Source organism: Poecilia mexicana, unplaced genomic scaffold (assembly GCF_051168715.1).
Source record: "Poecilia mexicana isolate PSO_F unplaced genomic scaffold, ASM5116871v1 scaffold_11, whole genome shotgun sequence".
Taxonomy (NCBI): domain Eukaryota; kingdom Metazoa; phylum Chordata; class Actinopteri; order Cyprinodontiformes; family Poeciliidae; genus Poecilia; species Poecilia mexicana.
In genome coordinates this window covers 2,855,050-2,882,601 of record NW_028263380.1, presented here as the reverse complement: position 1 = coordinate 2,882,601, position 27,552 = coordinate 2,855,050, and the positions used below count along the sequence as shown (strand labels likewise).

The following is a 27,552-nucleotide window of genomic DNA, read 5'->3' as shown; positions in this document are numbered from 1 at the left end:
TGGAAAAGTTCCACATGGAGAATTTTTGCTTTTTTTGATGAAATAAAAAAAGAAAAGAAAAGAAAAACCTTGATCACTCTGCCTGGAGCCACCAATCATTTCCAGAACACATCACCTTTGGGACACAAGCTACCATTTCCCAGTTGTGATGTTCATTGTGTTTGGTTTCTTGAAGTTTAGATTATCTGCTTAATCATCCAGACTGGTCCTTTTTAAGAAGTTCATACACAGCAACAGGCATATCTGAACATTGATTTATGATTATGGTTAGACTGTGTCACTTAGAAAGATGCTTTCCCGAACAGAAAGCCGTGATAAACGCACCTGACATTAAAAATCGACAGGCCTTTGATTTGCTAGATTAAATGGCAGTAAAACAGTGCATTATGGAAACAAATTGGAAACGTTACACAGAAAATGTATAAAACCAAGCAAACGAGATAAATAACCTTTCAGTCGCGGAAAAGGCTACTTTGTAAAAGAGAACGACATATATTTAAAAAGGACGAGGGCTGAATTAATGAGTGCTTGTAGCCGGGAAGAAGTATTACTGCATCACCATCACTCACTTACTTAGTGCAAAGATGATTTTTGTGTAATTGACATTAAACTTGATTGATCGTTGACCATCTCAATCAAATTTTAGTACATTTCCCCCCCAATCTTTCGGTTGCTGGAGGAAACCAAAAGAAATAGATTGAGCAACCTAAATGAGCTTCCTGATGGACAGTGTGACATGATCCTCCCAGTGAGATCATCGTCTTAAAGCGGACTGTAGAGACGGCCATGATGTCCACACTTCTGATACAGAAGGTGCTCACACATAAGCTGTCTTGTTTCAGCTTTACTTCCCTTTTTAAAGTATTTTTAACATACACTCACCAAATATGTAGGCGCCACATCCGTTCAACTGCATGTCAACACAAACAGCAGTTGGCCAATGAAATGCAAATCATTCAGTATCCAGAGATGGTGTTTTAGTTCAAGTCAAAGTATCAGAATGAGGAGAAAAGGGGAATTACCTTCATCAGGACAGCTTGTTTATGTAAATCTGATTTCCATTAGAATTGTGCAATGTTGGAAATATTGGTATCACTCAGGATATCACCAATATCGATACTGTATTATTTAGGTTTGATATATCATCAAACTTCTAACCTTCAGGTGTTTTTGTGGGGTTTTTTTTCTTTTGAATTATTTTGTTCAAACCTTATAGGACAGAATTTGAATAAAGAATTTGATTTGGTGTCTATGAAAAACTCTAATAATATTTTAACATAATAAAAAAAGACAAATAGAAAAAAAATTAAACAAATTTGCTTGTATTTTTGCTTTTAAAAAAAGTGCAAAAAATTATTTAAGAGCAAATTAAAACAAAATCTTTTTAGGCAGATCTGAGAAACATGCAGCAATACAAAAATAAAATAAAATTTCAAAAAGGGAAACTGAAACTAAAGTATCGATCTTTGTATTGGTTTGATGCCGACTTGGTATCAATATTATTGATATTTTGGATAAGGACATTTTTGTTGAAATTATTCTCAATGTTGTGAGGAGATAGCTTAAAGCTGAGTATGATAATAGGTTTTTGATATTTGTTAAATGTCATAAAATATGTCTCATATTATACTGTCACAACATAGTGATTATGAGTATTATTGTCTGCATTGCCCATACCTACACTGAAGTGCCTTAATGCATTAAATCTGTTGTAAATGTAAAAGTCAAACCTTCATGTTTCCAGCTGCGTACTTCCTTTAGCTTCAGTGTTTCTGCACTCACTATTCCGTTTTGATCACTTTCTGTGCTTGTGCTCAAAGCATGATGGGTATCCCAAGAGTTTATTGTGATAAAAGGATTTCTCACAGCTGCACTGAGCTTTCATTTTTTATCTGGCAGCATCTGAGAGAAACAAACCAGCCATCCAAGCATGTGTTCAATCCCATTTGAAAAAAAAAAAAGAAGCAACCTTTCTGGGGACTGGGGGCCCCTGAAGAACAGCAGGAAGTGTAATCAGCGATGACCCATGTAAAGCCCGACCGGTCCCAGGGTGTTTGTTAACATACCCAGAAATCCTCAAGGGATCTGTGCTTGGAGGAGCGGAACAAGCAGTGGATATCACTGAATGAGTGATGGAGACGTCTGCCGGCAGTGATTTAGCGCAGCCAGTGGCCGGCTACCATCAGGGATCACACCTGGATATATATGTGTGTGTGCGTGTGTAAAGCATTGGTCCATACCTAGATTAACATAGAAAATGTCAGAGCAGATTGGACGGGGGCAACCTGTGTTTGTATATATGACATAGTTACACAGTGAAGCAGCCGGGGGCCCACAGCGAGGAGACAAGCTATCAGGACGAGGACTATTGGAAAGGGGACCGTGGTAACCTCAGGGGAAATCTGGTAAGTAAGCAGATCATGGCGGTAACGCCACGGCAACATTTCCTTCAAATTTCAGCCAGGACTAAAGTAAAGCACACTGCTCCCAGGGCACATGAAAGAGGAATTGTGGGATTTCAAGAATATTAACCAGCCTGATTTCTTTCACGTGTTTTTTTTTTCCTGATCAGCATGTTAGAAAGAACTTGGTAGAGATCAGCCACTACCCACAGGATGGTAGTAGACAAGGTGACTAGGAAGTACTTCTACTGAAAGCCAGTAAGCCCTTTACAATCAGCTACAAATTATAAAGGACTTTTTTTTTATCTGCAAATGAGTTCTTTATTTTATTATTAATGGTTTCACTAATCACACACTCAGGTTTAAATATTCTGCTATTAATTCAATTCATTTAAATTCAATTTATCTGTATAGAGCCAACTCACAACAAATGTCGTCTCAAGGCACTTTACAAAAAATCTTTTCAATTCAATCACACATACATTCCAATTGAAGCTGTTTTAAATTCTTTGCATAATTAATTGAGCATACAGAGGAAACTCTTTACTGAACATAATTTGAGGTCGGTCTGGAAATCCCTCTACACCACTAACATGTCTCCTCCTGTGCTAACCGGCTGGCTAACGTCACGCTGCCGCTAACCTTCAGCTACCTTCAGTTCAGCGTCTTCTTCCTTTTTGTGGCTCGTAGTCAGTTTATGGTCAGAGCATCTATGCTAACTCTTGGGATACCCATCATGCTTTGAGCACAAGCACAGAAAGTGATCAAAACGGAATAGTGAGTGCAGAAACACTGAAGCTAAAGGAAGTACGCAGCTGGAAACATGAAGGTTTGACTTTTACATTTACAACAGATTTAATGCATTAAGGCACTTCAGTGTAGGTATGGGCAATGCAGACAATAATACTCATAATCACTATGTTGTGACAGTATAATATGAGACATATTTTATGACATTTAACAAATATCAAAAACCTATTATCATACTCAGCTTTAAGCTATCTCCTCACAACATTGAGAATAATTTCAACAAAAATGTCCTTATCCAAAATATCAATAATATTGATACCAAGTCGGCATCAAACCAATACAAAGATCGATACTTTAGTTTCAGTTTCCCTTTTTGAAATTTTATTTTATTTTTGTATTGCTGCATGTTTCTCAGATCTGCCTAAAAAGATTTTGTTTTAATTTGCTCTTAAATAATTTTTTGCACTTTTTTTAAAAGCAAAAATACAAGCAAATTTGTTTAATTTTTTTTCTATTTGTCTTTTTTTTTAGCTGCTGCCTACTAAGGAGAGACAAAACTCTCACCATGATGCTCCTGTATATGGGAGCACTATGCTCCCATATACAGGAGCATCTGTCCCACACCAACATGGTGTGGGACAGATCTATTAAGATCTATCAAGAACAAAACAGTGTGTTTGTTCTAAGCATTCCTGCTAAGACAAACACATCTTCAGTGTCATAAAATGTATAAACTCTCATGACTTGTATAGAGAGCTACAGTTGTCTAAATGACCAGAATTCTTTTTAAATGAAACATTCAGGTGGATTGAACATGAGAACTGCATAAACATAAATAATTACTTAATTAATGCAATAGTATTATTATTATTATTATTGAAGGAACTGAAATATACAGGGATAGAAATTTAAAATCTTAACCACGCGAACAATCTTGAAAAGTTTCCGTTTATTCCTGATGTAAGGCTGTGGAATAATTTAATTGAGGATCTAAAACAAGTCCAAATATCAGACAGTTTAAGAAAATGTATAAATGAAGCACATAATGGATCAGCCTGTTCATCACAAATTGAGATGGCGATGATGAGGAAACCACATATTGGTAGAGGTATAAATACATATTGGTTTGTTGTGGCTCCTTTAATTTCTATTTGCTATTGTGAGATGTATTTTGTTATGCAAAAAGTCGGAAGCTAGGTATGGTTTGCATATTTAAAGTAAATAAATGAAAAAAACAACTGAACAAATGAATTAAGTAAAAGTCTTGAAGTCACAGCTCCTTCATAAGACTCTTCCAGGCAGCAGCAGTTTTCAGTTGCTGTTTGTTTGCTTGCTGGCATTTCTGTGTTAACTTTAATCTTCAACAAAAAAAATGTTCAACTGGGTTCAGATCAGGTGACTGACTTGAATATTTCAGAATATTCCACTTTAACAAACTCCCGAGTCGCTTTGGCTGAGTGTTTGGGGTCCATCTGCATTATATAAGCACACCAGTGGCACAAAAATGACATTATTCTTTTAATGCTTTGTTTCGCTGTGTAAAGGAGATTACTTACCTTGGCAAAAATAAATCTGAAAGCAACATGGAACAAAACAGAACATTAAAATGTCTTCCAGAGACGGTGAAACCCTTCACCGGAAACAAAACCCAACTCAAACACACTGGATTCCACACACTTGACCTCAATGCACACACACACCAACGACACTTTTACAGTATTTCAAAGACTTGACACATTTTCCTTCATTTCCTCATGTAGCATACAGTGTCCCTTAAATACAGTGTCCCAATATTCACAACAGCGATGCATCGGGAAAAGTATGTAAATAAAAAAAAGAAATAAAAAAGCATTTCAAATATGGAAAAATATGAAAATGGTACAATGATGTAAAGTTTTGTGTCTTAAGTTCCACAGGGTTACATGGAACAGCTGTTGGCATAGTTAAATCACAGGTTGATGGCTGCCAGTTTGAAATACCACCATGCTATTCTTCTTCTATGGAATTTTGTTGCCACACACAGGTTTTGTTTGGGTGTTCTGGTTTCATGCTTTAGGTCCAAAGCCCCTGCATGCTGGAACTAACAGCCACTTCAGTTTAAATGTGAGTGTGTGTGCAGCCTGGCTACCTGCCCAGGGCGTACTCCAGCCTTGACTGCTGGGACGGACTCCAGCCACCCGCTACCCTCAGCTGGATTAAGCAAGTATAGAAAATGTATGAGTGGTATTTCTTTGACGATGTAAGGCTTGCGGTCAGCTCACACACAAATCTGAGCATATTCACCACAAAACCCTTTGACTTCCACAATAGAAGGCAAGTCAGTGTAGGAGAAACCACCGTCTTAATTTCAAACACCACGTCTGAAGGTAATCTATAGCAAAATGGACTCCTGTCTGAAAAAGTGACAATAAAGCTAACATTGTGTTGTCCATAGAGTCAGCTAATCCCGTAAGGCACAGTTTATTTCCCTTAACAACTCATAAAAGGTGAGGAAGGTCAAAGTCTCCCTTGAGTCACCTTCAGCAGCCACAACTCTTTTCTTGCTGCTCGATCCAGCACAATAGTTGTTTTTTTTTTCCCATTTTTTTCTCTTTTCACCTCACATTTGTAAATTTACCAAGGTAAGCTGGGAGGCAGAGTCCAACCAGGATATAAATAAGATGCATTATGATGCATTGAGAAGGAGCAACAGAAAGTTAGGACATTATTTACAAAAGATTCTGTTTGTAAGTCTCATAAATAATCAGAAGCATCATTAAAGAGCGCAGCATCACTCTGATCTCATTCGTCAGCTGCTGTCTCATTGTAAATTCAGATTTTAAATTCAGATAATATACTGCTCAAAAAAATAAAGGGAACATTTCACTTTAATTTTGTGTGTGGCTCCAAATCCAGGCCTCCATTGGTTAATAAATTTGATTTCCATTGATGATTTTTGTGTGATTTTGTTTCAGCACATTCAACTTTGTACAGAACAAAGTATTCAATGAGAATATTTCATTCATTCAGATCTAGGATGTGTTATTTGAGTGTTCCCTTTATTTTTTTGAGCAGTGTACATTCAATATGTTTAAATTCCTCAACACTTAAAATGACCGTCACTAGTTGTCTGTTTAAGCTCTCAGCTATTAAGATTTAATGAGAGAAACTAATAGCTGAAAAGTCAAAGAATGATTTGAATCTCAAAATATCTAATCTTACCTGTGGTTTCTTCAAGTGAAGTGCTTTTAAAGAAATACTCTTGATCCAAAACTACCTGAACTCCAGAAAACATTTTGACTGAGCCTTGCCTGCTGGCCTTTTGGGAAGAAATTATTTTATTGTTAAAGCTGAAAGGATCAGTTTAATGTGTAGAAGTCCAGAGGTTTATGTGGTTACAGGTGCCGAAGTAAGATTTGAAGGCATCAGAATGTCGATTTTGCAGTCAGCAGGAAGCAAACTATAGTGCAGGGCATTCTGGGTAAATATAATCAAAGAGATGCAGCAATCTAGTGCTAGGGGGAGAAATGACACGTGTTTTTTTGTCAGAACAAAAGACAAATCCTACAGTCGCTAAAATTTGACGCCACTCCATTTTTGTTTACATTTTGTTAAACAGGAAGTTGTGTTTTTTATGTTTCCCTCAGTGGTCACTGGTGTAGCGCCACCACAGGCGAGGAGGGGGAACAGGTTTTTCAAAGTGTTTGGTTGGTTTGACTCAGTGCAGTGTGAAAGAAAACCACAGCAACTGAAAATGGAAAAAATGTCAAAACTTTGGTCCCCAGTCTACCAGACTATCAGATGTGAAAACAATCTTAATGTGAAAATCATACGTTGGAACTCATCAAACTTGACTTAACTTAAGTGTGAGATTGAATTTAGCTGGCCAAAACATAACATTATTCATGCAAGTTTGCGGTTGTAACTTGCTAAATGCAAAAACGCTAAAAAGAATAACTTTTATTCCTTAAATTAGGGTGCAATTTTGCAAGTACGGCCACGCCTAAATTGTATTGACAACAAGCACATGAAATACACAAGACGTAGGGATAGGGCTCCAAACAGAGAAGGTCAAGTTTGACCAAGATGTCCACAAAGGACTCTATTGAAATGTGAGTTAACCCTTGACTTGTGAGCCATGTTAAAATCTACCTGGCAGGAGGTCTGCTGTTGGGTTTGGCCAGTTGAAGGTCTTGATCAACTGCCAGTCGAAGTCGTCCTCTTGACCCTGGCGGTATTCACATAACCCAGAGTCCGAGTCCTCATCAAAGGTGCAGCCAGCTGCAGACGGAAGCAAACAAAACAGATTTATTTCAGTTCTAGATGAAAAAGCAGAAAAAGTGCAGTAAGAATCATTTCTCTGTGGCGCTGGGTGGCTTCATGCACTGAGGCTCAGGTCTCGGGCCATTTGCTTCATGTCTTCCCCTTCTCTCTCCTCCCTATTTTCCTTCTAGATACTGTTCAATAAAGACCATTAAGGCCTAGCATAACTCTTAAAAGAAGAAGAAAGGTCTTATTTGCTTGACACTGTCAAGAGAAAACTTAAGAAATTTTACATCACCACAATTACACCTTAACACATCAGTTCCCAGAGAACCTTCCCCACCCTAAGCTACATTACAGTTAAAAGTTAGCGCCAGGTGGTCAGGACACACTGCCTCTACTCATCTCTTTCTTTAAAATCTACTGCCATTTGGTACAGCACGCCCTGTGGTGGGAAAAATGACACAGCAGCCATGGGACATGACTCTAATAACCAGAAATAATGGACTGCAGCGAAAGAGGGTTTCCAGCTGACGGAGGACAACAGCAGGCCACCTCTCAACCCATTATCGCACAAACGACGAGGTTTAAAAGCCACCAGTCACCAGGTGGAGGAGTAAAACTCTATTTTCTGCCTTAATTAGTCAAAGTACAGTTGCACTCTTGAGAAAATATCACGAGAGCCAGTCTGTGACCGTTTGCAGATAAGACTGGTGTGGCTTCATTTTGTTCCACTGCATGCTCCTTTGAGCCTACGTTTGAAAATGTTTTCTTCTTTTTCTATGGTTTTTACCTGACTTCATTATTTTATTGCTCAAGTCTTAAGAAAAGATTCAATCATGATTTCAGGATTTTGTTCAACTGATGCACATAATACACAAGATCTAGAAATTTGCTGAAAAGGCTGCAAATGAATCACTCAATTTCTACGCTATCAAGATAGAGTCCAAATGAAAAAAAAAGACTTTTGATTATATTTAATGGCAGCCCAAATTTGAGCAATATTTCAGATACTATTAGTAAAAAGTTCTGCTACATAACTACTCAAGAAATTCTAAGTGGACAGATGCTGCTAGCAGGTCAGTGCTTTCAGTGGCTAGCAGTGGCTAGCAGTTGGCTAGCCAACAGAACTTAACATCCATCGCATGTGCTGGCAACAGCAGTGAGCCAGTAGAAAAGACAAACGTTGCCCAGCAGGCTGGATATAAATTTGCACTTACACATGATCAAAGCAAAAAGTTATCTAGCTTGTTAGGCTATGCTCTCTCTCTTTCTCTTCCCTCACACATGGAGCCTTTTAGTCAATCAGTCTGGTCTATTGTTCCAGCATTCACACTCCCAGTATTTATTCACCTCTCTCATATTCATATCAGTTACTTCTCTCAGCATTTGGATCAAATTCCACCACCAACGACAATATTAGCCGCTAATTACCAGTAACTGAACCCACCTCGAGTCACTGAACACAATGAAGATGTCGGCAAATTTCCATTAAAAAAAAAGAAACTAAATAGAAATTAAATAGTCATCCCATGTCAAAATTTCACACCTGACATGAACATATTTATAGAGCCAAATATTTTTTATGATTTTAAAACAGTCTAAGGACTTAATTTTAGAAACATAAATTTAGAACTTTTTAAAAACACACTGGATTCTGAACTGAGTTGCTTTGTCTAAGTTATGCATACACTGGATCTCTGGTTTCCATGGTAGTTTGAGACCGTCTCAAGAATACATACAATAGCTGCTGGAGTTTTATTAAAGCTATTGCAGTGATAAATGATACAACAATATGCAACGTTATTTAGCAACAATCATAAATGTTGTTGCTTTTACATTTTTAGATTTATTTATAAATAAATAATTCACCTGTGGTATTTTTGCTCAAGGTCATCATATCTTCAGAATCTCTAACCAGACAACAGCAAAGTCCAGCGGTGAGATTTAGCAGTTATCGCCACTAGATGTGAGTGAATTCAAAACTTTTAATGAGCAGCTTAACGTTATACTAACGTTGTGGTTCAAAATCCATTAGCTTTGAAAGCCTTCTAAAATTAGAAACCAACAACAACAGTCCTTGCTGAATACTTTTCAGTCTGACTCCAAGTAGAAAGTGTGATTCATCAGTTCTGTGAGCAGGACTGATAAATGGGGGATTTAGATTTAGGGGAATTGCTCATTTATAAAACATCCCCAGATCAGCCTGTCACTGAGGCGGCTCAGCAAACCGCTGCTCAGTCTGACCCTGGTTTACAGAGCGACCCTAGTGGTCAGTCTGACTGCAGTCCCAGGACCCTCTTCAGCAGCGTGTTCTATTAGAACTCGACAGCAGTTAAAGAGTAAATAGATTTCATGCCAGTTTCTGCTTAATATTCTAACATGGTGGTCTGTTTCCCCCAGTGCAGCTCTTTGGTTTAGTCTGTGTTAGACTTCTTCTTCTGTTTCCTCGACTAATAATCCATACAGTCAGAGCGCTGCAATACAACACTCGGACTTCTAACAACCACTTTTGACACCGACCTCGGCCTCTCTCCCGTTCGTTTGCAGCCAAAGCAAGTGTTTCCGGCTGTGTAAGCAGATCAGAGTTCTAATTGCCCCCCCGCGTGACAGTTGCTTGTTGGGATGTGCCGCAGCATGTCTGAGGAGGAAAGGGTCGAGTGGCAGAGCGCGGCCCGCGGTGAAGGCCTGCTTTTCATCACCAGCCCTCCAGCAGCTCCGTGAAGAAATGTCTCCATCAGACACGTTCCACTGATTCCCCTCATTAAGGTTCATCCTTCCAAGCCTTCTTTGCTCTTAGCACAAAAGTTCCTCTCGGCGCCCAAATGAGCTTCCCTGGCAGCAAAAGGCGCAAACCCATGTAATTAGAAAAGCCGCGTAGATCCGGCAGAATTTGAAATGGTGTGTGTGTGTGTGTGTGTGTGTGTGTGTGTGTGTGTGCGTGCGTGTGTGCGTGTGTGTGTGTGTGTGCGCGTGTGTGTGTGCGTGTGTGTGTGCATGTGTGTGTCGTAATGGAGTGGGATGTTTAAATTTGTGTGTGTGCTGTTGTGATGTTTACTTAAAGCTGATTGAAGCTGCTATCAACCTGTCCACGTCTCACAGGCTTAAGCTCAAGGTTTTCAAACAGCACTTTTGCATTCAGTGGTTTTAAATGGGCATAAATTAGCTTTGGCATAGGTGATAGTCCTCAACTTCACCATCCAGAAAGTTTGTAGATAATTCCTGATCTCTAGTTTTAGCAAAGTTATCATTCAACTTTAGTGATCAAAGCAAATTCCAATATCTCTTCAAGAATTTTCAAGTAATGTATCTACAGTGGAACCCAGGTATCCACAGAGGGTCAGGATGATATGGACTAAAATCCGTAATACTAATGCATATAACTGCCAGTTTTAGTGGTTCAAACGCCAAATAAATCTCAATATGTATAGATATGAACAATGGAAACTCTTGGCACTACAGCAGATGCTAACATTCACGGTCTTCCTTATGTCTGCTCTTGGGGGGGGGAAAGCCAATCGACTGGAAGTAAAACGATGCGCCAAAATATCAGCTCTAAGGATAAATTCCAATTCTGTTTAGTCCACTTTAATCCAACTCTAGTGTGTTTGTCAAGAAAGTCTGGTTCGTTTGGGGATGTGTGAACGTGTAATCTAACTCTGATGTGGACTAAAACATGTGATCTCTGGTCCGCCTGCAAACCAACGTCTGGGTTTGGTTGAAGTGAATTCTGGTGAAGTTCGAATGCAGTGTGAATGCCAAGCAGATCAGAAACCACATAAAAAGTAGGAAGTGGACTATAGCTCAGGGCATTCTGGGTAAAAGCAACCAAACCAAACGTGTGAGTTTAGGGCTAGCGCCAAAGAAATTACATAACCACTAAAATTTGACACTGCTCCACTCTTGTTTCCATTTGGTGAAGAAGGAAGTTGTGCTTAATGTCCTCTGCAATTGTTTTGCTCTCCCATTTCCTTCAATGGTTCTTGTGTAGCATCACCACAGGCGAGGAGCAGAACAGGTTATTCAGAGGGTTTGGTTTAAAACAATGCAGTGTGAAACTAAACAGCAGCTGAAAATAAAACAAATGTTGCAAACGTTTGTCCCTAATGGAACCACGTCTACCGAACTACCAGGTGAGAAAAGCCGATTCCAAACATTTTTTTCCTCTCGCTGCTCAGCTCTCACACTCAGTGGTTCTGCTCTGCTCATATCAGACCTTTGGTCTGATTGGCAGCATGGCCTTCTATCTTCTTTAAAATTGGTTACTGGCTTTGGTTCTCTGTCCCTATTATGATTCTGTGTCTTGCAGTGTTGAATTAATTTGCTTTTGTGTCGAATAAAAATGAAAAGTTTGACCAAAAGATTAAAAGTAACAATGCCTGCTTTGATACCAGAGAAAATCTATAAACTTAGGCAAGTATAGAGCTTCTCATAAGAACACTAAATGCAAAAATGATTTATTAACATACAAAACATGCCAGGTTAAGCTAAAATATGAAGCTACAGATGATAATAAATGAAAGCCTTTAGAGGCCGAGAGGGCCAGCTGTTCTTTGGGAGCTGTGCCACTAGAGCAGGCTCTCTGGAAATAACTTCCCATCACTGACATTGCGTCTGGGTATTCCTGCTTCCAAGTTGAATTTTGTTTCAAATATTTTAGTAATGTTTTATAAAAAAAATTAAAAAAAACACCTATGAAGGGGCAAACTTTCTGTGTTTCATAGAAAAATCCATGATAACTGAGTGGTCAACATACGGGCATCTACTGGACCGGTGCTTTAGCCACCCCAATATTGTAAGAAAGCTGGTGGGCAATTATTCAGTTAGAAAAGGTAAATTCACTGAGCCATGGATTAATGCACGTTCAGGGGCGCAACTACATATTATTCAGGTGGATGCAAAAACATAAATCACTACCCCCCCATCCCCCCCACCCCAAGACGAAGACACATGGTTACATGTGCGTAAGGGCGCGGTGAAGTGTATGCGAAGGCATCATCGGTGCGCCGCCCCCTCCATACGGGGTTTTGATGCCCCCTCTGGTGCAGCGCCCCTATGCGTTGCATGCGCTGCATACCAACTTTTTGCGCCACTTCACACGTTTATCTGTCTATGGGCATGTTTATAAGAATGAGTCGAGGAATGACGTCTGTTTTTATGGGTAGGAAGTAATTCTACATTGAGGTGTTTCTGAAGAAATCTCTGGCTTCATCTACTTTCATTCTAAATTCTTAAATGGTTCCTCCTTCTGATTTTATGGAAATCAGAATTCTATTCCCTGCTTCACAATAATCCATCCTTCAAAGTATTCAAGTACAGGCTGAGTTTGCCAGGAGAGGCCCTGGAAGGAGGATGATGATAAATGTACTAACTGGCATCAAGTTCTGGCGTTGGAGTCCAACTCGGATCACCTCCACGCCGCACATGCCAGTAACCCACACAGGCAGTCGCGTCGTAAATACGCTATGATGAAGTGGGCAGAGAACACAAGCCTCTTATACGGCATTTATCCTGGAGAGGGAGAAATAAATTAGAGGGGCGGACCAGTAGCTGTGGGCTGGCTGAAGAGCCCTTAAACACAAGAAGCAGAGGCGAGAGCTGAGCCAAAGAGGGCGTGAATAATGAGGACAAATCACACGTAGCGCAGAGCATGTAAGACAAAAGGGATTTCTCAGAGAACAAGATTTTTTTTTTCTTCTTCCCTCTAGAGCTGCACTGTATGAAAACACTGAGGGCTGATCAAAGGAGACCAGACTGTAGATGGGGTGTGATTGATCAGACCGCTGTAGTATCGTTCTCAGAGGTCTTAAATCCTCCACACATAAAAAGGACTCTCACTGACGATTATTCTTACGAGGATGACAGCGATTACATGGCGTCGCACAGAGGCGCACGGTCGGCTGGCGCGGGGGGATGCCAGTCTCAAGGACAAACTTCCTATGGTTATTTGAAGAGAACTAAGTGGAAAAGCTCCTGCTTCCTCTCATGACCCATTGTCTCATTGCTCATCCAGGAGAACCATTCAGTTTCTCCAAAGAGCGGAGATCCGGCAGACTGTAGATGTTAGCTCCTGTGGTGGAGACAAAACAGCTTCCACTATGCAAATGAATGCATGTTAAAGTATATTTGGTGTTTGAGCTTCTAAAATTGCCAGATATAGGTGTTTTTAGAGGGGAGTCTCAACTATTCTCAGACTTAAGCTATGGCTCTGGCCCCTGACTCCTACAAATACCAGAGCATTCTCGTAAACAAAACATACATCGTATTTTCAGCAGGTCTCTCATCTCCACCAGCAGCTACAAAACATTAGCTAAACACAGTTTGTGAGAATAGGATTTACAAACAGCAACTACAGATATTCAAAGGCTAACAGCAGGAAAGGTATGATCCAGAAATTATGTTTCCAAGCAACATGGAAAAGTAATATTCTGGATTATCAGCGGCTTTTCAGGCCACAGCTTGTCTCGGCTGAAACACAAAGAACTTGTACTTCATGGAGTTAATGTGTTGTAGAGGGGAAGGCCCCTAAAAGGGGAGAATTGGCAGAGACACTCCAAACACCTGAAGTCGTACCTGCAGTAACAGATGATTCTACAAAGTATAGCTAGTTCCCCCATGATGTCACACTTCTTACATCCAGTTACTCTGCCGCCATCTTGGTAGTACAAAGCATGTTTCCACTTCATTGATCACAGGTAAGAGAACCGCAGTGGTTGGATATGGTTGGATTCAATCAGGATGTAAAACCAAAAGTGCTAAAGCAGTAAAGAGAAGTTTTCATTACATCAAGGTAAACAAACTGTGCTATTAACTACTGAGTGCCAACGAGTACGGCTGGTAAATATCCAGAGGAAACACAAGTCATCTAATACGGCATGGATGTAATCACCTTATTAGAGGTAAAGATGTTTTCCAATGTTTCTAAAATTGACACCATTAAACACTCAATAGTGTATTGAACTGACTGCTGTAAAATCCGCTTAGTAGGCAAATCTGTAAACTCATAACAGATCCATCTGCACAAACTATGAAATGTAACTATAAAATGTAAATATGCAAATATAAATTTCTTCTTGCTGGAACACCCACACTTGAACAAAGAATAAAAAAATGTTGCTGTACTTCAGCACATACTGTCACTGCTTATGTAAGGACATGTACAATCACACGTTGTTAATAAAACAGTACTTGTTTAAATTTACATTCCAGTTTACTATTATGAGTCACACATAGCAGGTAGTAGAGAAAGAGGCAGTAGATTTTCTCATTGATACTCAGGATTTCATCTTGTTATTAATCTTTTTTTTTTTAGTCATTTCTAAGATTTTATTTAAAATGTGGGCAATACAAAGAGCCTTTTGGGACATGAATCAACTTTATGGACTTAAAATGTAGCCACACATGTCGTCACTTATCATAGTCGATCACAACGTATGGCTGTTAGCAAACACAAACGATTTGATTATTTTCATAGGGTGTGCCATTGAACTGGTTCTCCCAAACAATGCTGATCTCAAAGCTGCTCCCATGCAACACTGTCTACCGCTAACCTATCAAGATGGCGCTTTTCCCTCTTAACGTACTTCCAGTCCAGGCTTGGTGGAACGATCTGCAGGATCGGTGGGATTGCAAGTTTATCATTTTCCTACCACTTTACAAACATGTGATTCACTTTACCAAAAATAGGACAAAATACATTGTAATTTATGGAAGGAACTTAATAAAATGTGAATGTGTTCAAGGGACTTTGAGCGGTATGCATTTGAAAACTCAAACGTGAACAAAATGGATTCTCTTGGCGTATTGATAAAGCAGCCCTTTCTGTTAAGCCGCCTTCCCCGTCGCAGTGAAGCAGAGTTCCTCAGGCGAAGCAGCCCGCATTGAGTAACGAGCGGCGCTCGTCCGCCGGCGCTCCTTTAATCTCCTCCCGGCCCTCAGATAAAGCTGCTCTGTTGGGACAGAGGAGCCTGGATGTTCTGCCGCTTCTCTTGTTTGGCCTGAGATAAAGCTCTGCCGCTGCGTGATTTGCATGAAAGTATGAGGAAGCAATGCATCAGACCTGACAGGTTTACCTACAGAGGTGGTAGAGGGGAGGAGAGGGAGTGTATGGAGAGGGAGGGCCGGAGGTGGGAAAAGAGCGACACAGTCCAGCAGCTCATCAATACCGAGCCAGCAGGAGAGTCTTCTCCAGCACCACTTCTTCATGGACCATTAAAAACAGCCGTTGCACTTTCAGAGAGCTTAGGACTGAGGAGAGCAGCAAATGGAGTTTGATACTTTAGTAAACAGAAGCAGGACTTGTTTTTTTCCCCACCAACACTAAAACAATCCACACACTGACATCTCCAGATATGATCTTTTACTTTCTGATATTTTTAAGAATGTCATACAGCTCAGGCACAATGTTTCTAAAGGTTATGAATAAGTTATGAGCAAAAAAAAAAAACCAATGTTCAGTACATTAAGGCTTTGCTGTTGACTTTAATTATGAACAAATAAAACTATGTAGACTGCATTTCCAATTCCCACAACCCCCCAGCGAGCGCAATATCTTCATCTTTAAAGCAGTTCTGGCCTTTCTTAATCATAAATTATTTATTTAATTTCTCTTTATGTCGGGGTTTTTCTCCCTTTGCACCAAACCACCAGCAAGTTTTCATCAGCTTCACAAAGGCAACAAACAAAACAAAGAAGGCTCTCATTAACCCCATGTTCACAATGTTAAGTTTAGCCAAAAAACTTCATGTTTCCTTCTTAATAAATATATGAATAATGTATGGATGAGAACACAGGAAAAGGCCTAAATTATTTTTTCTTTCACAGCAGGAGCAAATGTCACACTGAGAAAAAGTAGAAAAATCCAACCGTCCAACTAAATACCCCGAACTAACAGTGCCACAATTATCTGTACTGTATCAATTTATATCACATAAGCATAACAAAGCATTTTTAATGTACTCTGGTAACCATTAATCTGTAATACATAACTTGTATTAGCAAGACAAAACAACATTTCATGTTTTGTCTTAAGTCCACAGTGACCAAAACATGTCACAGCTCAAACCTTTCTGTGGTCACTGAACTCATATTTATAACTTACCAAAACTATTACAGAAAAAAAAATCTACATTTGAGAAAAACAAAACAAAAACTAAAAACAGTCTCAGACAACTGAAATCAGGGAGCCTGTTACATCATCTTAGCATTTGAATTTTGTTGGATTGTTTGTTTTGATTAAGCTTTCTGGCACCGCAGACGGATTTATTAATGCAAAGGATGAATATTTCTGAAAGTGACTCCTGCCCACGCCATCTGGGTGTTCCAGAGCCACAGCGTTACCCAGAAGTCACTGAAGACTCAGAGAAGCAAATGGGGTTGAAAAAAAATCAAATTTGGTCTAACTGCATGCTGCACTTCTCCCGCCTGCCTTGGGAGCAGGCAGAGAGATTGGCACTGCAGGGCATACACTGTTGTGTGAAATTGTTTCATGACCAGTTCCCAATAGTTCCAGTGGCCCCGTGGTTCAGGCCTACCAAGGCCCCTAATTTCCAACACAGTAACGATGGGCGGTCTCTCCCTATCAGCCAGATGCTAATTGATGACTTGCTGACCTTTGAGAGGGAAGCACCAGATATTCAGCTGTGTTGCTCCAAGTGTTGTTGGAGAGATCCGAGGGCGACTTTGTGCTCTGATGAGTAAAACTGATGTCTGTTTGAATGGGAAGCACAACTCTAAGTCTAACTAAATTGGATTTTTTTAAACTGAAGAAGAAAATGTTACACTTCCACAAAAAATAGCTCTTGTTTTTGTTGAGTAAATGCTTCACAAGAAAAAAAAACATGTATTTCTCTCTTCATTTTTCTTGTTTAAACTCCTAAAACAGACAGTTATAAGTACAGACACACAATCCACTTTTTCACTTCCGTTACGATACCTGAGATCTAATATCATCTGATATCGATCCGATACAGAAAAACAGCTGAATTGACTTAAAACATTTCCTTCTTAAACAGAGAGAAATGTACTGAATTACTAATTTTTACTAGTGTCATGTGGTGTGGGTGTTGGTGGTGAGGAGAGACGCTGAGACCCAGGTTATGGTGAAGATGAAGAATTTAATGATGATGCTCACAGTCCAAAACAGGCAGCACGGCAGAAAAAACAGGCACACAGCCAAATACCGGTAGCAACTGAAACACCGGACTGAAACGAGAGCTAACGCTTTCCAGGACTTCACAGTTCTACTGGAGCGAACACAAGACGTGACAGACACCGACTACGACGAGGATCCGACAAGGAACACAGACAACAGGTGGGTTTAAATACACACGGGGTAATTAAGGGAATGAGACACACCTGGGGAGCAATCAACGGGGAGGACAGGACAGAGACTCACAGGGAAACAGGACTGAACACAGAAAACTCAAAAATAAACACACAAAAACACGGATCCTGACAGTACCCCTCCCTCAAGGGCGGATACCAGACGCCCAACAAAAAACAGAAAAGTCCAAAAATACAACAACCCAACAGGGTGGGCGGAGGGGCGACGGAAGGAGGGCAAGAGTCCAACAAAAAACAACCCAACGGGGTGGGCGGAGGGGCGACGGAAGGGGCCAGAGTCCAGAAACAAAAAACTACCCATCAGAGTGGGCGGAGAACCAGGAGGCTAATCCGGCGGACGTAGCCGGCGAAGGAGGCGGGGAGACGGGTCCGGCGGTCTCTTCCGCCGGCGCAGAAAGCGAGGAGACGGGTCCGGCGGTCTCTTCCGCCGGCGCAGAAAGCCGAGACGTAGAGGCGGGTCCGGCGGGCGGCGTCTCCGGCGCAGAAAGCCGAGACGTAGAGGCGGGTCCGGCGGGCGGCGTCTCCGGCGCAGAAAGCCGAGACGTAGAGGCGGGTCCGGCGGGCGGCGTCTCCGGCGCAGAAAGCCGAGACGTAGAGGCGGGTCCGGCGGGCGGCGTCTCTGGCGCAGAAAGCCGAGACGTAGAGGCGGGTCCGGCGGGCGGCGTCTCCGGCGCAGAAAGCCGAGACGTAGAGGCGGGTCCGGCGGGCCGGCAGGAAGGCCGGCTGGGATCTCGGGGGGAGCAGACTCTGGAGACTCGGGGGGAGCAGACTCTGGAGACTCGGGGGGAGCAGACTCTGGAGACTCGGGGGGAGCAGACTCTGGAGACTCGGGGGGAGCAGACTCTGGAGACTCGGGGGGAGCAGACTCTGGAGACTCGAGCTCGTCCACAAACTCGGGGGGCGGAGCCACAGGGAACTCGGGAAGCTCGGGGGACTCTAGGAGCGGGGAAGACTGACGCCGCCTCGGCTCGGGGGACTCTAGGAGCAGGGAAGACTGACGCCGCCTCGGCGCGGGGACCGGAGGCGGGGGCCGCCTCGGCGCGGGGACCGGAGGCGGGGGCCGCCTCGGCGCGGGGACCGGAGGCGGGGGAGACTGACGCCGCCTCGGCGCGGGGACCGGAGGCGGGGGAGACTGACGCCGCCTCGGCGCGGGGACCGGAGGCGGGGGAGACTGACGCCGCCTCGGCGCGGGGACCGGAGGCGGGGGAGACTGACAAGACCCAGGGGCCGGGATCTCCGGCGGCGCAGGGCAGTGGTGACGTCGGCGCCCAGGGACCGGGACCTCCGGCGGCGCAGGGCGGTAGTGACGTCGGCGCCCAGGGGCCGGGACCTCCGGCGGCGCAGGGCGGTAGTGACGTCGGCGCCCAGGGGCCGGGACCTCCGGCGGCGCAGGGCGGTAGTGACGTCGGCGCCCAGGGGCCGGGACCTCCGGCGGCGCAGGGCGGTAGTGACGTCGGCGCCCAGGGGCCGGGACCTCCGGCGGCGCAGGGCGGTAGTGACGTCGGCGCCCAGGGGCCGGGACCTCCGGCGGCACAGGGCGGTGATGCCGTTGACGCCCAGGGGCCGGGATCTCCGGCGGCACAGGGCGGCAATGTCGGCGGGGTCCAACCCCTGGTGGGCACAGCACCAGCCGTGTTCCCCACCAGGGATTTGTCCAGTCGTCCATGTTGGTACGCTCCTCACTGTAGTTTGTGGTCGGATCCTTCTGTCATGTGGTGTGGGTGTTGGTGGTGAGGAGTGACGCTGAGACCCAGGTTATGGTGAAGATGAAGAATTTAATGATGATGCTCACAGTCCAAAACAGGCAGCACGGTAGAAAAAACAGGCACACAGCCAAATACCGGTAGCAACTGAAACACCGGACTGAAACGAGAGCTAACGCTTTCCAGGACTTCACAGTTCTACTGGAGCGAACACAAGACGTGACTTAGACACTGACTACGACACATACGACGAGGATCCGACAAGGAACACAGACAACAGGTGGGTTTAAATACACACGGGGTAATTAAGGGAATGAGACACACCTGGGGAGCAATCAACGGGGAGGACAGGACAGAGACTCACAGGGAAACAGGACTGAACACAGAAAACTCAAAAATAAACACACAAAAACACGGATCCTGACAACTAGTTTATTTGCAAACTATGCACCAGTACAGAACACTTGAATCCAACAACAGCTTCACAAGATTGGTCAAACATGTAAAAACAAAAACGTTGATTTGTTCAGTCAGTGAAATTAGGAGCAAAACAGCCGATGTAAAATAATGATAAAGAAAATAAAACTGACTAAAACAATAGTTTGACGACTTTGGTCAAAAATGTAAAAATAAAGTCTAACAAACCTTCATTCAAATGGTTCAGAAAGTGCAATTAGGAATTCTAAATATAATAATAAAGCATAACGTTGCATAGAATTAGGCTAAATAGATCTGCCATTATTGATTGCCACACTGTTGCCGATACCCAGTGTAGAATTTTTTTCAAGATCAGGACCAATACAGATATTAATATCTGTATTGGTCTCTAGTTTTAAGTGTTTTTAAACATGTTCTCAAATATTAATGGATTTCAGCTATTTGTGGGTGGTTGTGATTCCTAACCCTAACACTAGGGGTCCTCTCACTGGATAGTTAAAAACTCGTACATGCATTCTCGTACACATTCTTGTTATTTTTGACTTTAGAAAGAACTACAGACATTTATCTCCACCCTCCCTAAGTGTCCAAACAGAGGCCGAGTAGAAATTCTCCGACGTGAATTTCTTTATGAGTCATAAAGTAGACGCCTCGAACAGCTTCGGTTTATAGCCGACTCTCATTCCTCATTTAATCTCTCCGTTTCCTCCGACGCTCCAGAGACTCGTCCATTACGGAGCTCAATCTCCAGCCATCTGAGGCTTCGCCCTGAAACCTATCAGAACCGCTTAGTCTGCTTATGCCATTGTTCAACATGTCACAAGGAGAGAGGCGCATAAATGGAGGTTGATGAATTAAAAAAAAAAAAAAAAAAAAGGGCCTGGTCGGACGAGTCTCAAATTGCACAAATTAAGAAGACAATAGGCTTTCAAACGCACCTACGGTGCATTGCAGTCCAGAGCCTCCTCATTGACATTCACACAGAAACACATTTTCACATGCAGCTACTGTTACATAGGAAAGTTTCATTTGAAATGCTGGAGGAAACATTTTCCCCTTCATGTAAAAAGCTTCTTTAAGTGATTCTGTCAGGCCTCGCTCTTTGCCAGATAACAGGAGTGACCTAAATGCTTCATTTCAAAGCTGCATGTTCCTTTGTGCAGGTTATGCTACACATTGATGTCAAAATGACTGCCATCTATATGCCCAGATCTGTCCATTAGAGGCAACATTTGTGGGAATGGGTTATAAAACTGTGGTAATTTCAGTGACAGCGCCTCCACCAGCAGTCGAGCAAACTTAATGACAGACGCTCCAAAAATAGCTTCCATACAGCCACTGCATGCTGCTGCTGAGTTTATGCAAATGGCCACGCAGATTTATGCATGATTGCATGATGTTGCAAAAAAAAAAAAATAAAATAAAAAAAAAAAAAATGACTCGACTGCTTTGATGTTGATTTCCATACAATCAAATTGTAGCAATAAACGCCTCGGTCCCACCGCCCACAGCCACGTGGAATGACAGATGCAGAATATGTGAGGAATATTATTCAGCGGATGGTTTCTTTTATGATTTGTTTCTACGTACTGTACGCAAAAACGAACGAACCAGAGAGGGAAAGCTTGTTCAGCGTACACAGCGATGGAATGTAGAGAATCAAAGGGACGGTGTGGAGTTCCCTCTGCTCCCCTCAGAGACGCGGCGTCCCCCCGCATGAGGCAATCGCCTCACAGAGGCAGGGCTGCCACTGAAAGCTTCTTCTGCTGTTACACTGCAGAGAGGCTCACAGTCAGACAGCAGAGTTCAGATCCCCCCACAACAAGGTATCTGCCACATCAGATACCAACACAGAAGGAAACTCTGAACATGGTGCTTCATTTTGCTTTGACCAAGACTTTTGCCATTTGTTTTTTGACTTTTGAAGTTCCATTTCCTCTGGGATAAGTTTCCAACAGCAAAATAAAAACTACTAAGTAATTCAGGTTATGTTCAGACAGCAGGTCTTCATGCTTAATTCCAATCTTTTGATGAAATCTGATCTTTTTTTTTTTTTGCGTGGTCGTTCATATTACTACTTAAATGCGTCCGCAATCACACTTCTGTGTGAACGGTTTCCAACCCCAAGGAAGAAGAATGAAGGCGTCACGCAGCAGCGCGCCGCCACAAAACCACAGCAGGTTTTAAACAATGACTTTAGAAAAGTCATCAAAGCAGATGGAGATGAAATGACAAACTGCAAAAGCACAAAGTAGCCAAGGAGCCAAATACAAAGTCTTGGATATTATATCAGCATTTATTTCAAAGAAATTTATTTGGCTCATAGATATTTGGAGAAAAACTCGACCTAACAAATGAATGAAACCTTTGTTTTGGGTCAGAATGGAGATGCCTGGGGAAAAGGATTTCGAAATGGGTTAGAACTGAGAACGTTGGAAGACGATGAAGTCTCAGCTGAACATGGAGGTGTACTCTCACATTCCACTTCTGATACCAATCGATGCATGATGACCTTTCAAAGTGGGGGCTGGTTAAGCCACAGCTGCAACTAATGACCATCTCAATTAGCATTGATTCCATTATTCCATGTATTACCATAGAATAATATTACATGGACTTTGCTCTGCACAGTTCATTAGCAGAAAAATGTCTTATTTAAGCAACTTTTTGTATTAATAGTTCTGGCCTGGCGCAACTAGTGTTTTTAAGGGTAACAAGTTTCACAACCGCTGGCAGCTGCCACTGAACCAGCTGCCTGATGAATTTGCTCCTTTTAGTCCTGATAGTCAAAGGAACCTTACAGTCTATGAATGCAGGAAAGAAGGCCAGGCTCACCTATTTCCACGTTAGTAAGTGTTACAATTTAACTACTTCTAAATGAATTTTCTGTTCCAGGTTAATGATTAAGGGTAGGTTTAAGTTAGTGATGTATAAATCCTCTCACAGATTAGGTTTAAGGTCAGACGACATCAACTTCTGTTGATTCAAGGAACAAAGAACCATCTCAAACCGACTGACCTTGGAAAGCTTTGGGTTGAGGATTGGAGCAGCCATGTGAATATTTGTGACGGGGAATAAACTCAGAGCGGCACGGCCTTTAAACGGTCCATACAGCTGGATGCTTGGTGAAACAAAGGCCAGTCAAAGGAAATTGCAATTTAGGACTTGCTCTATCTTGACAATGTGAGGTCTCTAATAAAAGGATACAGAAATATTAGATGCCTCTATATCTAAAAACATTCCAGCAGTGGGTGTGAGATCTTATCAGATTTGTTGTTTCCAAGCATCAGCACTACTACAGGAAGTTGGTTGAAATCCGGTAATGCATTCTGTCTCAACACACATCACCACACCTCATCCAAAACGTGTCAATGACCAGACATAATATGTCTGATGTACCACGTCTCAAACTGGTTATTCAACCAGCGGTAAAAAGCGTCTGTCGTCGTTTCCTGGACCTCTCGAGGTGAATCGGCCGTTTTGTGCCTGTGACATAGAGGTTTAACAGCGACTGGGAGACTTCAACTCTGCTTTGCTCCTTTTTAAAAGACATAGTGAGAGAGAAAGAGGCAGGTTTTTATTGTTAGTTCTCAGTTTGAAGAGGCTAATGACAGTGCTGGTCAAAGGCACCTCCATGCTTTGACAAATGAACTGGGAAAGTCAGGGATCAAAGTATATTTTTGTGAAAAATCAAGTCAGAGCTGAAGTGAACAACATTTAAAAAGTTCTTCACATGCTGGCCGAACAATTAGTTTTTACAAGCAAATAGATGATAAAACTTTATTTAGCTATTAGGAGTCATTTTAAAGGTTAGTTGGGGTTTCCAGAGAAACACCTACTACAGACTACTTATTGTTAAACAAGGGCTTTTTTTTCTTTGTTTTAATTTATCATGCAATTAATTGATTAATTGCAACAGGCTTCCTCAGAGGCCTTATCCTGCCACGTTTAATGTACGGAGCACCTATAGGGTCAAAAAGTTATGAAGAAAACAAAAACATGTTACTATGGTAATGTGAAGAAACAATCAAAAGAAAAAAATTAAATAAATAAAACCGGAAAGCATTCCTTTGCACTCAAACAAAATACTAAAGTCGCGTAAGCGGGGGCTGTGACCATGGCGATGAGAGGCCCTTTCTGAGACAGATAAGTCCTCTTTAGAGACGTTCCCCAGTCTTCTGCTGCGACTTAATTAGAACACACAGCTCCACTCTCACTCCAACAAGGAGAGAAGAGACGGCTTTGATTTGGATACCCTGTGGAACGCTCCATCCTCTCCTTCCGGTGGAATCATTTACCCCTGACTCTAAGCAGTTTTGTCATCTTCCGCTCTAGCTTTTGACTCCTTTTTGTTTGCCTGCTTCCTTACCAGAAACCCCCCGACCCAAAAAAAACCCACAGTGTTTGACTGAGGATCCGCTGAGGATCTGTCTGATTAGAAGGAGAAGATTATAACACTAGGCTGCCCATTTCAGAACGCAAGAAACGTAAAGAAGAAAACGGTCTTCAATAACAGGAGGATTAACACAACATTATGAGGGGTTCTCCTTCTACAAGCTCGTACATTTCAATGAGCTTTTGAATTAAGAAGCTTAGTCATGAAAGTGTCGTCTATTATTATTATGATTACAATGTAACTACTGAAGCATCTGTAAACTATCCAGATGTCCAAAATGCACATAGTTGCTTTCCAGTGTTTTTCAGTAAGCTTTTTTACTTGCTTAATTCAACCAAATTTACATATTGTGTGTAGTTATAAGGCTCTAAACTAAAAAAATAAAATAAATAAAAAAGATAATTTTACTACCACCCTATTATCATTAATGGGCACGTAAAGCATGAAATTTCCATATTTGTGCTTTTTATCACTACTCAGTCGGTGCATAATCATAAAAAGCTGTTGAGGTGAGATGGAACAAATGTTTATTCAAGATGATATTAGAGAGGATGGAGGGTTTGCTCAAAGATATATATATATATATATATATATATATATATATATATATATATATATATATATATATATATATAAATCATCAGATTAATGGAATGGTTCAATAAAATTAACAGGTAAAAACTAGAAGTCACATCAAACAAAAAGTTTCATCTATGAGAAGAGCATCACGGAGTATTTATACGATTGTAGATTTTAAATTTAAATCTCCCCCCCAAAAACTTAATTTATATAATAATTTCATATATTTTCAAGAAAAAACTCTTCCTGATGTTGACAAGTCGTAAATTTGAACGAAAATAAATATAAGGCATAAATTTACAGTATCTAAACTAAGAAACAAAAAAACTTGGAAATGTTCTTATGTTATAAAGTCAGACATTTGTTACAAAAACTGCCAGAAGTCCTCCAAGACGGGAGTGGTGAACTTATTAGATGCGCATCTGGATGTTAGTCAAAGCGTAAAGAGGAACACGGCGGCTCTTTTCCTGTTTCAGAACGACATGTGCCGGCTAACGGCCCGCCAGGAACGCCTAACATGGGATCTGGAAAACAGAGACAGTGAGAAACAAGTTGCAACGTGGTTGCATCAAGTTTACACCTGGGATCATCGAAGCCCACATTCTGATGGATGCAGAGAAAAACCCGAATCAGCCACTTACACTTCGGGAAATATCCCCGAAGATCTTCTCACAATTAGAAGATTTCTAGAAGTTTGTTTCAGATAAATTCATGATCTCAGAAAGATTTCTTTTTTTTGTTTTGTTTTTTAACAAATGTCTTCTAAACTTTAGTTTGCATTTTGTGATGAAGGAAGTTGCGCTTTGTGTCTTTTTCAGAGGTTTTCATGTTGTTTATTTCGGTGGGTTTTTTGTGCAGCGCCACCACAGGCGAAGAGGGGAACAGGATTTTTAAAAGAGCTGCTTGTGTTTGACACAGTGCAGTGAGAAACAGAACCACCAAAACTGGAAATGGAACAGGTTTTACAACTTTGGCCCTCAATCAAACCACGTCTACCGGACTACGAGGTGCAAATATACCCTTAAAGGGAACAAGGTTTCTCAAACATGCATGAAAGAAACAAGGCAACACTCCAGGTTTGTTTTTGATGAGAGAATAACATTATAACATGTTTAAAACTAAAAAAAGATGTCAGTTTTAAATGATACTGCATCTTTAAAGTTTTTTCTGACTTTCATAATATTTATAAGAAAAAGCAACACAGCATGCCATGTGTGTTTTTTTTTTCTTTCTGAATAATCAACCACTATCCAGGCTGCCAGAACAATCTATGATGGAGAACGTCTCCCAGAGGCTCTGCTTTACCACTCAGGTAATTTTTACAACCTGAGGCCAGCAGGACCTGCCCCCTCTGTGGATTATAACCTCCTTCATAAGGCAGTATAAGCTGATTATTAGGTGCTTAGACAGGATTACACCAATGTACAGATCTGATATGCGGACCTTTTTGGTCACCGGGGAAGACTTTTAAGACTTCTGAGCAAAGGTGAAGAATTACAAGCGCTGGGAATTGACATTAATTGCAGTGAATGTGGAGGCCGGTGCTGACCGCCAACATGGCCATATGGGCTGAGTTACAAGGCAACCGGGACTCTGGAAAAGGTTAACTACAGCCTCAGTGAGAGTTTGCACATATATCTGTGTATGTACACCAACACTGAACACCAGTGCTCACTAGATGTGCTCATCTGCTGAGCACTGAGCAAGGAATGAAGGTTCTCAATGTAGTAATATTATTATAATGTTATTTAAAATAAACTTTTTTAAGCTTTACATCATGTTATAATGTTATTCCCTCAACAAAAAAAGATCTGGAGTGTTCCTTGATTCTTTCATGCATGTTTGAGAAATCCTTTAATCTCTGTGGTAACCATTCAGCTGTACAAAACACCTGGATAGACCTAGCCCCGCCTTTGAGTCGCAGCTCCTCCTCTGAGCTGCAGTTTCCAAGTTTCAGAAAGAGCAGGAGTTTTTAAAGACACAGAGACCCAATTTCAAGACGTTAAATTATGAAGTCAAATTTCTTTTAAGTCATATTTGATATAAAGCATTTTTATAACTGAAGGTAACACAGTAACTTGATTGTGCTATAAACTGTGTCTGGAAAACGTATAATACCACCTCGTTACACCTTCTGATCTATAACTCAGACCAGAACTCTATACTAACCTGACAGCTCAACGTCATTTAATATTCACACTCTCAAACAGCTGACATTATTTTACAGGAGGCAGCATCCTGGCCTGGTCGCAGCACAAGCGCATCAATTTGAGCCGCTTGGCATTTGAAACAGAGAAGAGATCCATACAGCAAGAGCCCAGAGGAGAGTAAATCACAGAGAAAGTGAGTGGAATCCAGAGGTACTCTTCAATCGGGACACGTTCACAGTCAAAGTGTGACCAGTAGTGTTTGTGTTTGGGAGACAATGGAACAGCTTGGGTGTCAGACGGACAACATGCAAAGTTCAAAGTTTCAGTAAAAAGGTTCGGACGGTGGTAAGACCCAAAAGAACTATGTATTTTTCCTGATGTCGCTGTGCTTCTGTGTCCACGACGAGATGCTGTGTCCTCTCAAGGTGAGGAATCAGGCATGTGGCCAGCAGCCGGCCCACTGCAGGCGCTTCAAGAAAATATATCTTGAGCAGAATGCCGTCCACCGCCTTACCGAGTGTGTCACCGGGGAGGGGGCAGAGTCTGAC

At 41.8% G+C, this 27,552-nt stretch overlaps 1 protein-coding gene across 1 annotated transcript in view; it reads right to left on the bottom strand.

Moving 5' to 3' along the window:
* Positions 1–20,394, bottom strand: part of LOC106928785 (receptor-type tyrosine-protein phosphatase U-like) — a 150,740-nt gene extending 130,346 nt beyond the window's left edge. Inside the window, exons 1-4 of the mRNA XM_088009932.1 lie at positions 20,389–20,394; positions 18,959–19,349; positions 18,605–18,716; positions 7,284–7,450 (exon numbers count right to left, since the gene is read on the bottom strand). Of these exons, the coding sequence (XP_087866058.1) occupies positions 7,284–7,450; positions 18,605–18,716; positions 18,959–19,349; positions 20,389–20,394 (676 nt within the window). The remainder of the gene's footprint in view (positions 1–7,283; positions 7,451–18,604; positions 18,717–18,958; positions 19,350–20,388) is intronic.
* Between the last annotated feature and the right edge of the window lie 7,158 nt (positions 20,395–27,552).